The 13,389-nt window shown below is 39.8% G+C and overlaps 1 protein-coding gene across 7 annotated transcripts in view; it reads left to right on the top strand.

Annotated features, from left to right (window-relative positions):
- Positions 1 to 12,892, top strand: part of LOC103603533 (zinc finger protein 717-like) — a 50,889-nt gene extending 37,997 nt beyond the window's left edge. For all 7 annotated transcript variants that reach the window (XM_008588078.1, XM_008588074.1, XM_008588080.1 and 4 more), the window contains 3 exons: positions 9,073 to 9,199; positions 9,447 to 9,539; positions 10,873 to 12,892. In XM_008588078.1, the coding sequence (XP_008586300.1) occupies positions 9,073 to 9,199; positions 9,447 to 9,539; positions 10,873 to 12,626 (1,974 nt within the window). In that variant the 3' untranslated portion in view covers positions 12,627 to 12,892. The remainder of the gene's footprint in view (positions 1 to 9,072; positions 9,200 to 9,446; positions 9,540 to 10,872) is intronic.
- Positions 12,893 to 13,389: the final 497 nt, after the last annotated feature.

Below are 13,389 nucleotides of genomic sequence, written 5' to 3'. Positions count from 1 at the left end.
ACCGGCCATCCCTATATGGGATCCGAACCCGTGGCCTTGGTGTTATTAGCACCGCACTCTCGCGAGTGAGCCACGGGCCGGCCCCCTGAGTATCTTCTTGCATTCCATAGGTAGCATGAGTCATCCCGTATAAACCATTTTCACATTATTTTGGAACTCTTCTGGTTAATGCCATCCCCATTAGACTCTCTCTAAACATTCTGAGGAATTTCCATTAGGTCTTTGTTGTATTTCCTGTATTTCATTTAAGCTCCTTTATTTTGAACCCCATGCTTTAAGTCAGACAGAATGCATCATTTGTAGTGGTTAAGCCTATCCATGCCACCATCATTGGGGTTCCCATTGGGCTCTATTAATGGGATGGCATGACTGGGGTCAGGAGTACCCTGGGTGTCTACTTGATGGAGGCACTTAGCCTCATCATCAGCTTTGTCTGGAGCTAACCTTTCATCTGCCATCAGGAGGATATTAAGGAGAACCTGAAGGTCTACCCAGGTAGGGCAGTGGGTATCAAAAATAGTCATAAACAATTCTGTCATCTCTTGGGGGTCATCTCTATACACAGGATTTGATCTCTTCCAATTCAACAAATTAGAGGTGGAGAAAGGACTATATGTCCAATAGTAGCCAACCAGCTGTCCTTGGGCATTAACACCTCCAACCAGGTATTGCCTAATGGAAATTTCCCTGCCCCATAGAGGGAAACATCTGAACTGAAATGGGTGCCCTTTTGTGTCTTAAGAGGGGGAAACCATTCCATAGCCTGAATCATGTTGGGGTGGGGCAGTAACACCAGCAAGGTTCTAAGTCATCTGGAAAGTTTTGGGGAGGAGGTGGTGAAGGCAAAGCTGCTGTGGGAAAAGACCCTGTGGCTTGTGCTGCGTTCTGATAACCCTGTAGGTCTGGAGGGTTTAATGTTGCTAGCAAGTTGTGCTCCTCATCCTCCTCTTTTGCACAACAGCTATCTGGGAGGGGCTCAATAGCTCCTTCTTTTCCCTTTCTCTGATAGGCCTTGAGCCTGCCTGTGAGAAGTCTTAATTTTGTAACAACATAAAAGCTCGTATATAAGGAATTCAATCTCATTTCTCTGACCTCTGACAAAACAACTGCAATTGGAGGATAGTATAGTAATTAAAGGAACCATTTAAAGGCCAGCATTCTTCTGAATCTAAAATATATATGGGCCAAGTAATATTACAGTAAAAAGTCATTTTCTTTTTTTGCCATCGGATTATAACTATAACTGGATCATTTAGCTAAGATTCTTCCCAAGGGACTTTTAGCTTNTCTGAATCTAAAATATATATGGGCCAAGTAATATTACAGTAAAAAGTCATTTTCTTTTTTTTGCCATCGGATTATAACTATAACTGGATCATTTAGCTAAGATTCTTCCCAAGGGACTTTTAGCCATTCTGAATCTAAAATATATATGGGCCAAGTAATATTACAGTAAAAAGTCATTTTCTTTTTTTGCCATCGGATTATAACTATAACTGGATCATTTAGCTAAGATTCTTCCCAAGGGACTTTTAGCTTGGATTGAAGGTACCCCCACCCATATCTTCTGAGGTGGAAGCAGCACCATACCCTAGAATGAGGATAAAGAATTTGCCTCCAGCTTCATAGTGGAGAATTGTGATGATTAGTAGGGACACACACTTTACAGGATTTTACCCAGATATAATTATCCTGATGGTCTGAAATATCACCCACAGAGTGAGGGGATTCAGGGGTCTCTTCCCAAAGGGTCAGCAGTAGCTATACACTGAATACACAAATGCTGGTGTAATGTTTTCTGAGTTTGGATATTTCCCATGTGCCAATTATTCATTTCTTGAAAATGCTAGTCCCACCAGCACTGGGTCATGGCTCTGCACCCTACAATTGCACTTCCTTCAATAAACAGAACTCCCAAAAGAAATGTGGAAGCGCTCGGGGCTGGCCCACACTGTTGTAACCAATGTAATTAAGAGCCCAGTGAGTGCCCTGAGGAGTTGAAATCTAGGTCTGGTATTGTAACCAGGACCCTCATCCACACAAGGGTGGTTTCATTCGTTTGCCTCAAAGAGGTCAAGGAGCCACAGTGACTCTGTCAGTGACTGAGAGCCAATAGATCCCCCTATTGAAGGGAAAAGAAAGGGCACTGATGGGCTAGTCCTCTGGCACTTAACTAAAACAGCAAAATTCTCCCAAGATGTTCCTGCCAACTCAGGTGGACAAGGTTTATCAGTCTTAGTACAGTGAACCAGCTGCCGTATAACAGGACAAGTAGAAAAACCCTGAGTTCTTCTCTCCCAATAGGTCACGACACAGAATTTGGTTAGCTGGAGCAACAAGAAGAAACAGGCACCTAGCAAACAGACTCCCCGTCCCTGGGAACCAGATTACAGTCCTTGAGTCCCTTCCTCCCCAGCCAATCAGTACTGTAGATGACCCAACCAAGTCCAGAGAACCCAAAAAGGGTTCAGATGGTGGGGCAGAGTGCTCTCAGCGTGCACTCTGATGCAACTTACTGGTCAGAAAGGCTTGTCAGCCTGTCCAGATGGCTTTGTTTCCTTCACCAACTAAAAGCAAAAAAGGCAGCTGGGACTTTGCTTGGGAGAACAGGGAGTGTCCCCAGGGGAAAAAACCCACTGTCAGCCACTGGGAAAGTCCCTAAGATCACATTCGCAGGGTTAGCTAGCCACGAGCAACCAGCGCATCCGAGCTGCCACAGCCTGTCAGCAGCAGCTGAGGTGAGAAGGCTGCCTGGATTGTGTCCACTGGCTGGCTTGCCAGATTTGTTACCTAGACCCCAAAGGTCCATTTGCTTTCCACTCAGTAGCCAATAATTAAGAGACAAGAGTTGGTGTAAGGAAAGATAGCCTTTAATCAGGAAGCAAGAAGCCTGGGGAAATGGTGGACTTATGTCTCAAAGACCATCTCCTCCTCTCTCAGGTTTGCCAAAGGGTTTTATAGGAATGTGTGGTGGGAAGCAGATTCATGATGACCAAGTGGGGACATGCAGGCAAGCATGAGTGTTGCAGATAATCATCAAGGAACTTCCCAGGTGGGAATTGACCAGCGTCATTGTTCTCCATGGGTTCAGTTCCTGTTAATCTCAAAAAAGATCAAGTTAGTAAGCTAGTAAAGAATGGCCATCTGGATTAATAATTTTTCTCTAATTATTTTGTGTACAATGTGAGCAGCAGTCATTGTGTTTTGGCAATCATACGAACAAGACTCAACTGTGTTCTAGCAACCAGCTGCAAGCTATGTGGTTTTGCTTACAGAAAAAGACAAGCTTTTAAATTCAGAGGTTTAATAAAAATGGAGTCACTTCTGTTCAAGCTGTTACATGGGTGCTATTCTTGGTTTTTACAGTTGTGAATTATCTCCAAATCATGGTCATTTTAACCTCTGTTTATCACTTCTCAGTGGCATTATTAAATAATAGTGATGATGAATCACCCTTCTCCATTGTTTCCCCATTAATTGTTTTTACTTGATTTTGGAGTAATATATATATATTTTATTATATTAAGAAAATTGACAGAATTTTCATTTATTGAATTTTTATTACAAATGGAATGGTATATTTTAATGTTGGTTTTATTTTTGTTATTACAAACTAATTTTTAGAAAGTTGTATTAAAACTTTTTTGATAAGTTTTAATTTATTTATAGCAGAATTAAGAGGAAGCTATAGAGATTTCCCTTATACCCCATCTCCCCAACACACATGCATAGCCTCCCCAATTGTCAACAGTCCCCACCAGTGTGGTACATTATTTACAATTGAGGAACCAACATTGACACTTCGTAATCACCCCATAAGTTCATATTTTACATAAGGATTCACTCTTGGTGTCTAGGCAAATGTAAATGACATATATCTAGCATCATATCACCACATTCCAGTATTTTCACTGCCTAAAAATCCTGTGTGCTTTGCCTATTCTTCCCCTCCCACTCCCAACCCTGGAAGCTACTGATCTTTTTATTGTCTCCATAGTTTTGTTGGTTCAAGAGTATCGTACAGCCATTCTTTAGACTGCTTCTTTCACTTAGTAATATGAATGTAAGGTCTCTCTGTGTCTTTTCATTGCTCATTTTCTTTTAGCACTGAATATTATTCCATTGCCTGGAGGTACTATAGTTTATTTATCCATTCACCTACTGAAGGACATCTCCATTGTTTCCAAATTTGGGCAGTTTTAAATGAAGCTGCTATAAATACCTTTGTGAGTTTTCATACAGTCAATAGTATTTTAACTCCTTTGGGCAAATACCAAGGAGTGTGATTGCTGAATCATATGGTAAGTAAGAATGTGTTTAGTTTTGTAAGAATCCACTGACTGTCTTCCAAAGTGACTATACCATTTTGCATTTCTACTAGCAATGAATGAGAGTTCCTATTGCTCCATATCCTCACCAGAATTTGTTATTTTCAGTGTTCCAGATTTTGGCCATACTACTAAGCGTGTAGTCATAGTTCATTGTTTTAATATGCATTTCCCTGATAATTATGATATAGTGTATCTTTTTATATACTCCATATCCTCACCAGAATTTGTTATTTTCAGTGTTCCAGATTTTGGCCATACTACTAAGCATGTAGTCATAGTTCATTGTTTTAATATGCATTTCCCTGATAATTATGATATAGTGTATCTTTTTATATATTTATTTGCTGTCTGTGTATCTTCTTTTGTTAGGTATGTGTTAAGGTCTTCAGCTCATTTTTTAAATTGCATGACATTTGTTTCTTATTGTTGAATTTTAAGAATACTTTTGTAGATTTTGGATAATGGTCCTTTATCAGATAGGTCTTTTGGTTATGTTTTTTCCCAGTCAATGGTTTGTGTTATTATTTTGACATTGTCTTTTACAGAACAGAAGTTTTTAATTTTAATGAAGTTCAGCTTATCAATCATGTCTTTTGTGGATCTTGACTTTTATGTTGTATCTAAAAAGTCATCACCATACCCAAGGTCATTTTGTTTTTTTTTCAAGTTACCTTCTAGGAGATTTATAGTTTTGGGCTTTTGCCTTTAGGTCTTTGATTCATTTTCAGTTAATTTTTATGAAGGGAGCGAGATTTGTGTATAGTTTTTTTTTTCTCTTTTCTCAAAGATGAGTTGACTGTATCTACGAGGGTCTTTCCTGGGCTCTCTATTCCCTTCCATTAACCTGTTGGTATACTCTTTTGCCAGTAAATACTGTCTTATTCTGCTTATGATGCTACAACAAAATACCCAACACCAGGTAATTTATAAAGAATAGTAGTTTATTATCTGACAGTTCTGGAGGCTGGGAAGTTCAAGATCAAAGTGCCCATATTTGGTGTCTCCTGTGGTCCTTCTTCTATTCTCACATAGTGGAGGGCAGAAGAGCAAGCTCACCAACTGCTGCCTGAAGCCTCTTTGATAAGGGCTTTAATCCTATTAGCAAGGGAGGAGCCTTCATGGCCTAATCAACTTTTGGAGGCCCCACCACTTAATACTGTCATGTCGGCAGTCCTGAATTTTGGATTGGACGCATACCATAGTATACACAGTCTTGATTGCTGTGGCTTTATAGTAAGTCTTAAAGTTCAGTAGTGTCAGTCCTTTGACTTTTGTTGTTCTCTTCCAATATTATGTTGGCTATTCTGGGTCTTTTTTGCCTTTCCATATGGACTTTACAGTCTAATTTAGTTTGTTGATATGAGCTGGGATTTTGATTGGGATTACATTGAATCTGTAGATCAAGTGGGGAAAAGTGACATATTGACAGTGTCACATTTTTTAAATCCGTGAGTATGGAATATCTGTTTATTTAGTTTTCTTTGATTCTGTTCATCAGAGTTTTTAGTTTTCTTCATATAGGTCTTGTACATATTTTGTTAGATTTATACCTAAGGCTTTGATTTTTAGGGGTGCTAATGTAATTGGTATTTTTTTCTTTTCAGGTGAGGTAAGTCTCTTGAAGGCAGCATATTGTTGGGTCCATCTTTTTAATCCAATCAGTCAGTCCGTGTCTTTTGAGTGGGGAATTCAATCCTTTTACATTAAGAGTTTTTATTGAAAGGTGTTGATTTACTCTTGGCGTTTTATTGATTTTTGTTTGGATGTTTTAAATATCTTTTGTTGCTTTTTTTCTGATTTACTGTTTGTTTTCTGTATTTGTTGGTTTCTTGGGATGGTAGATAAACTTTTTTTTCTCTTTATTGTTAGCATTTTTATTTTACTGCTGGGTTTTGTTCTTTCTTGAGTATTCATGGTGGTGGCGGTTGTTTTTCAGGTACCAGACCCAGTACTCCCTTGAGAATTTCTCGTAAGGCTGGTTGTGTGGTAGTGAACTTCTGCAGTTTTGTTTGTATGGGAAATATACTACTTGACCTTCATTTTGGAAGAATAGCCTTGCTGGGTAAAGTATTCTTGGCTGGCAATTTTTGTCTTTTAGTATGTTGCATATATCATCCTATTCTCTTCTGGTGTGTAGGGTTTCCGATGAAAAGTCTGATATTAGTCCGATAGGGGCTCCCGTATAGGTGACTTGGTGCTTCTCTCTTGTAGCTTTTAAGATTCTTTCTTTATCTTTGAGTTTTGCCAGTTTGACTATATAACATGTCTTGGAGAAGACCTTTTTGGGTTGAATGTGTTTGGGGATCTTCGAGCCTCCTGAATCTGAAGATCTGTATCTCTCCCTATACCTGGGAAGTTTTCTGCTGTTATTTCATTGAATGTGTTTTCAATGCCATTTCCTTTTTCCTCCCCTTCTGGAATACCCATGATTTGGATATTTGAGTGCTTAAGGTTGTCTGCTACCTCTCTCTGATTTTCTTCAATTTTTAAAATTCTTTTCTCTTTTTTTTTGTCTTGCCTGTGTGATTTCAAATAGGTGATCTTCAAGGTCAGAGATTCTCTCTTCTGCTTGTTCTAGCCTGCTGGTTAAACTCTCTGTTGTGTTTTTTATTTCATTGAATGAATTCTTCAGCTCTGCAAGCTCTGCTACATTTCTTTTTCAGGGCATTGATTTCTTTGTACATTTCCTCTTTCAGATCCTGTATATGTTTTTTCATTTTGTTGTGTTGTCTAACTGAGTCTTCTTGTACCTCATTTAGTTTCCTTAGAATTGTTACTCAAAATTCCCTGTCAGTCATTTCACGGACTTCCTGTTATATAGGATCTAGAACTTGAGAGTTGTTACATTCCTTTGATGGTGGTGTACTTTCTTGGTTTTTCATATTTCTAGTATCTCTCTGCTGGTGTTTAGTCATTGTGGCAGCGGCTTTCATGGTCCACTTGTTCCACTCTGGTGTCTGCAGCAGTGGCAGGGAGTTTTGCTGATGGTCAGCTGCCTGTTGCTGCTTGGGCCTTTTGGGGGTGGGGTTTCACCTAGCCTGGATCCTGTGGGGGCTGCCGGATCAGAGCTGCTCTGCTTTTTTATTTTGAAATTCATTTGGTTATTGGTGGTATATAGGAAGGTGATTAACTTTTGTATATTACTCTTGTGCTTTGAGTCAGATGTGTCCCTCAAATGTTCATGTGTTAGAAATTTAATCTCTATGTAACAGTATTAAGAGGGTGGGAAATCCAATTATGTTTTTCAAATGTAGGGCCTTTGAGAGGTGATTGGGTCTTGAGGACTGTGACCTCATGGGCATGGTTTTGATGGCTTTATAGGGAGGGCAAATAAGAAGGTTAGTTCCCTTGCTCAGGCCATTTTTGCCATATGACACCCTGCATCACTATAGAGTCACCACCAAGAAGAAGGCCCTTACCAGAGATATGCCCCCTGCACTGTGGACTTCCGAGCCTCCAAAACTATAAGAAATAAATTCTGTTTCTTTATAAATTACTCAGTTTTAGGTCTTATCTTATAAGCAACGTGAAACAGGCTAATACACCTTATACTATGCAATCTTGCTATAATCACTTAAAAGTTCCAGGAATTTTTTTGTCAGTTCTTTTGGATTTTCAACATAGAGGATCGTATCATCTGTGGACAAAGATGTTTTGTCTCTTCCTTCTTAGTCTGTATATCTTTTATTTTCTTGTCTTAATGTATTAGATAGTACTACCAGTACGATGTTGAAAAGGAGTGGGAATGGGGCTGGCCATCTTGTCTTAATGTATTAGATAGTACTACCAGTACGATGTTGAAAAGGAGTGGGAATGGGGCCGGCCAGGTGGCGCACTGCTACAGTGCACTACTTGGGAGCGCGGTGGCGCTCCCGCTGAGGGTTCGGATCCCACATACAGACCGGTTCCTGCTCACTGGCTGAGCGAGGTGCGGGCGGCACCGAGGTTTGCGATCCTGTTGCCAGTCCCGGTCCGGTACGGGCGCGACACTGAGGGTTGCGATCCGTTGCCGGACACGAAAAAAGACGAAAAAAAAGAAAAGGAGTGGGAAAAGGGGATAACCTGACTTTGCACCTGATCTTAGTGGGAAAGCTTTGAGTTTCTTACCATTAAAAATCATGTTAGCTGTAGTTTTCTGTAGATAATCTTTATCAAGTTGAGGAAATTCCCTCTATTATGTTTTTACTGAGAATTTTATCATGAATGGGAACTGCATTTTGTCAAATGTTTTTTTCTGCATTTATTGATAAAATCAGGTGATTTTTCTTTCAAGTCTTTCACATGGAGGGGTAAACATCTTTGGTTTTTCATGAAATGCAGCCTCATAATACAAAAGATAACTATGTTCTTTTTCTTTATTACCCCAGTCTACATTGAACTTGTGCCTAAATTAGTTAATCTAACACATTATTTCAGGTGTGTATTTATACTTAAGGCTTCATACCAGATCATAATCTCCTTGGAGGAGCAAAATTTTATTCATACTTTGGTCCTTAGCAACAAGGATGTTTCTAGATCTATAAGGTAAACTTTGTAATAATATTATTAGTAATATTAATAAATTATTACAATGGCAGTTTATTTCTACTGTGATTTTTTTTCTTTCTTCCACCATATGCAAGCCACATTTTATATAAGATACATATAAGATAGGCAAATACACAGAAAAACAAATTTCTAGATTCCTGTTCTTGTGACCCAGGGCTGGTGACTTGAATTGAGGAGAAATGTGCTGTTACAGGAGTTGGTGTCGTTTGAGGACGTGGCTGTGGACTTTACCTGGGACGAGTGGCAGGACCTGGATGATGCTCAGAGGACCATGTACAGGGATGTGATGCTGGAGACTTATAGCTGCCTGGTGTCCTTGGGTGAGTGAAATTTCCTGTTAATGCCTAGGAACATCACTTTATTTTTGGTGATAAACATAGGAATGATTTATAAGGTTTAATGCTATTTAAGTATAAGATTCTAGTCCATGAAGAGTGTATCACCCTTCTCTATAAAAGGTTCAAATTGGCCCCTTCATTGCCCAGCTCCTGAAACCAAGCTGTTGTCATTCTTCAAATGACCTGACTTAGGAGTTTGGCAGAGTCCTACATTATTTCCCATTAACAGGGTACTGCCTTACCAAACCTGAGGTGATTTTCAAGTTGGAGCAAGGAACAGAGCCATGGGCGTTAGAAGAACTCCCAAACCAGAGCCTACCAGGTCAGTCAGCACATACTGGGCAGGGAGGCTGGGAAAGTGACTATGAAATCTGTATTTGAGAGTGGACATCACTGTTGGAGATACATATTTGGAAATTTGTGGTGTAAAGGTGGCGTTTATGCCATACTTATAGAAGAGGTTACCTGGGGAGTTGATAAGCAAATGATCAAAGAGGTCCAGGAGTAAGCCTTGGGTACTATGAAATCAGGAATCATGAAGCTGAGAAGGACCCAGCATAGGAACTGGAAAGAGATAGTCCTGGATTTAAGAGGACAACCTAGATATTCTGAGTCCTAAGGCCAGGTGAACCAAGGGTTTCATGTTGAAGGATTCATATTTCTGTTAGGGAATGGAGTTTCAAGTTAGTATTTTCTCCTACTCTTTGTGGAAATTATTCTAAAACAATAAAGAGAATGTGAAATGCACAAGAGACTCCATTTTCTATGAAGCTGGGAGGTAGCTGAAACTCCACTGCACAAAACAGAAGCCTTGAGCAGTAGTGAATTGTCAAGCAGGAATGTATGCATCAGGAATGGGAGTGGGGGAGGGAATGCAAGCTGATCTCAGAAGGAACTAGAAAACCATTTTTCAAAGATGGTGAGCACAGCCTAGATTGCAAAAGCAAATCCTTTAGACCAGAAGGGAGGGGGTGCTCTGGGTGGGGGACTTTCTTGTACCTGTTATGCTTCTGAGAAGCAGTGGAAATCATGTTAATGAGGAATTTGGAGAAAATTGTTTTCATCTACTGTGGCGAAAAGGAGAATTACTTTTTTTTATTTGAAAAATTCCCAGGTACCTATAGCCATGCCCCAGGGAAAAATAAAAACTAAACTTACCTAGGTACAAAATCCTGATCCTAAGCCATGTTTCTGCTTAAGTGACAGAAAAATGGCTGGCTATTGCCCCTGCAAGTAGCTGATCCAGGCATACCTTGCCATCTTCAAAGCAGAATAATGAGACAGATACTAGCACGATGCACCACCGTTGTTAGAATTAGATGGAGAAAAAGAATAGAGAATACAAATGGCAGGTGATAAGCACTTAGTTGAAAACTACAACTAGGCAGTAGGTGAGTATTTTTGCCACATATTTCTTCATAAATTTTAAAAAAAATTAAAGAAGCAACGAAAAGCGTGATTTAATACTTAAAAAGCTGTTAATGTAATTTGTTACCTTAAGTCAGTAGGAAGAAAAAAACATACTTATAAAACCAATATCCCTATTGATGTTTATAAACTTTTATGCCACTAGGATAGGAAGAAACTTCTTTACATGAGCATTCTGTAAGAAATGCTCATGTGTGGTTCATGGATATGATTATTTCTCTTTTCAGATGTCCGGATAGTCAATAACCTCATGGAGAGGAGCCAAGAAAGTCATGGTAGACATTTGCGGCAAGTTGCAATCACCAACAGTGACACCTCAATTGAGGAAAGAGTTAGATTAGGAAAAACATTTAATGTGAGCTTAAAGCATATTTCAAATTTGATTGTACATAATGGGAAGTTTTCAGAAATGAGGCCTGTGGAGTTTAATGTATGTCAGCATGCTCTTTTCCCTAGAGAGCCTGATGAGATGCATACTGGAGAGAAGCCTGATGTTAGTAATGTAACTGGTAAGTCCCTGAGGTGTTGTGAGCATCTTAGTGAGCATCACAGGAATCAGTCTGGGCAGAAGCATTTTGAATATAGTGGACAAAGGAATACCACCAACACAAAGGCCATGTTATTGACATGTAAGAGGATTCAAATGGGAGAGACCTTCTGTAAATATAATGAATGTGAGAAAGCCTGTGATAAGCCAGCTCTCATTGCCCAAGGGATAACTCAGGTAGGGAGGATAACATTTGAATGTAATGTATGTGGGAAAACTTTCTCGAAAAAGTCTAACCTCACTAACCATCAGAAAATACACACAGGAGAGAAACCCTATAAATGTAGTGAATGTGAGAAATCCTTCTTCATGAAATCAGTCCTTGCTGTACATCAGAGAACACATACAGGAGAGAAGCCCTATGCATGTAATGAATGTGGGAAATCCTACTGTCAGAAGTCAGGCCTTACTATGCATCAGAGAATCCACAGAGGGGAAAAACCCTATAAATGTTCTGAATGTGGAAAAACCTTCTGTCAAAAGTCAGCTCTTATTATACATCACAGAATTCACACAGGAGAGAAACCCTATGAATGTAATCAGTGTGGGAAAACATTCTGCCAAAAGTCAACACTTATTGTACATCACAGAATTCACACAGGAGAGAAACCCTATGAGTGTAATGAATGTGGAAAACTGTTCTGCCTTAAGTCAGACCTCACTATACATCAGAGAACTCACACAGGGGAAAAACCCTATGAATGTAATGAATGTGGGAAAACGTTTCGCCAGAAGTCAAACCTCAGGATGCATCAGGGTACTCACACAGGTGAGAAGCCCTACAAATGTAATGAATGTGGGAAAGCCTTCTTCCAGAAGTCATACCTTGCTAGGCATGAGAGAATTCACACTGGGGAGAAACCCTATGAATGTAATGAATGTGGAAAAACTTTTTGTGTGAAGTCAAATCTCAGCTCACACCAGAAAACTCACACAGGTGAGAAGCCATATGAATGTAAAGAATGTAGGAAAACTTTCTACCACAAGTCAGACCTCATTGTACATCACAGAACTCACACAGGGGAGAAACCTTATGAATGCAGTGAATGTGGAAAAATGTTTTGTCTGAAGTCACTCCTCACTAAACATCAGAGAACTCATACAGGGGAAAAACCTTATGAATGTAATAAATGTGGAAAAACCTTTCGTCAAAAGTCACACCTCAGCAGACATCAGAGAACTTACACAGGGGAGAAAGCCTATGAATGTAATGAATGCGAGAAAACATTTTGTCTGAAGTCAGTCCTCACTAAACATCAGAGAACTCACACACGGGGAAATCCTTCTGAATGTAATAAATGTTTGAAAACCTTTTCTCAGAAATCACACCTCAGCAGGCATCAGAGAACTCACGCAGGCAAAAACTCCTGTGTAACAGAAACTGGCTGTGTGTTCTCCAAAAATCATTCTCTTTTCTCTGGGACACATACTTAGCCTGCATTTATCTGCCTCCCATTATTTTGTGCAGTACCATATAACTGAGCTCTGTTCAGTAGAGTATGGACACAGGTGATGAGCATTACTTTCATGCCTGGAAACAGGAAAATGCCCACATAGTCTTCTCTGATTTCTCATCCCCTCTGGGACTGAAGTGCAGATGACCCCCATGGTGGCCTTGGGAGCTGTATTATTTCTATTTCTATTGCTTATAACAAAATACCTGGAACTGGGTAATTTATAAAGAAAATGAAATTTGCTTACAGTTCAGAGGCCAAGAAGTCTAAAGTCCAGAAAACATCTGGTAAGGGTCTTCTTTGGTTACTTTACAGCAATGCAGAAGTCTCACATTGCAGAAAATGGTGGAGCAGAGAGACTCACATGCTATCCTTTTAAAGCTGTCAGAACCATGCTCCTGACCACCATAATTAATCCACTCACTATAGCATGGTCCTACAATCTAATCACCTCTTCAAGGCCCCACCTTTCAATTACCATAATGGGTTTTACCACCCTCAACAGTTGTAGTGAGGGTTAAACTTCAGTGAGGTTGTGGGGTGGGGCATCTGGTCTACAGCAGGAACCATAGGTGGGAGAAGGACGACCACTGTGATTTAAGACAGAAGGAATTGATTAAAGAAACTAGAGATCTTCTCACATTTATCCCAACCCCGTTCAATTGTACTTTACATGAATGAGAAATAAATACTTTGCTGAGTCACTGTATGTGTGATCTTTTTGCATTACAACACAACCAGCC

Source organism: Galeopterus variegatus, unplaced genomic scaffold (genome assembly GCF_000696425.1).
Source record: "Galeopterus variegatus unplaced genomic scaffold, G_variegatus-3.0.2 Scaffold4669, whole genome shotgun sequence".
NCBI lineage: Eukaryota > Metazoa > Chordata > Mammalia > Dermoptera > Cynocephalidae > Galeopterus > Galeopterus variegatus.
The sequence above is the reverse complement of the archived record's forward strand: the minus strand, read 5'-3'. Positions and strand labels throughout refer to the sequence as shown.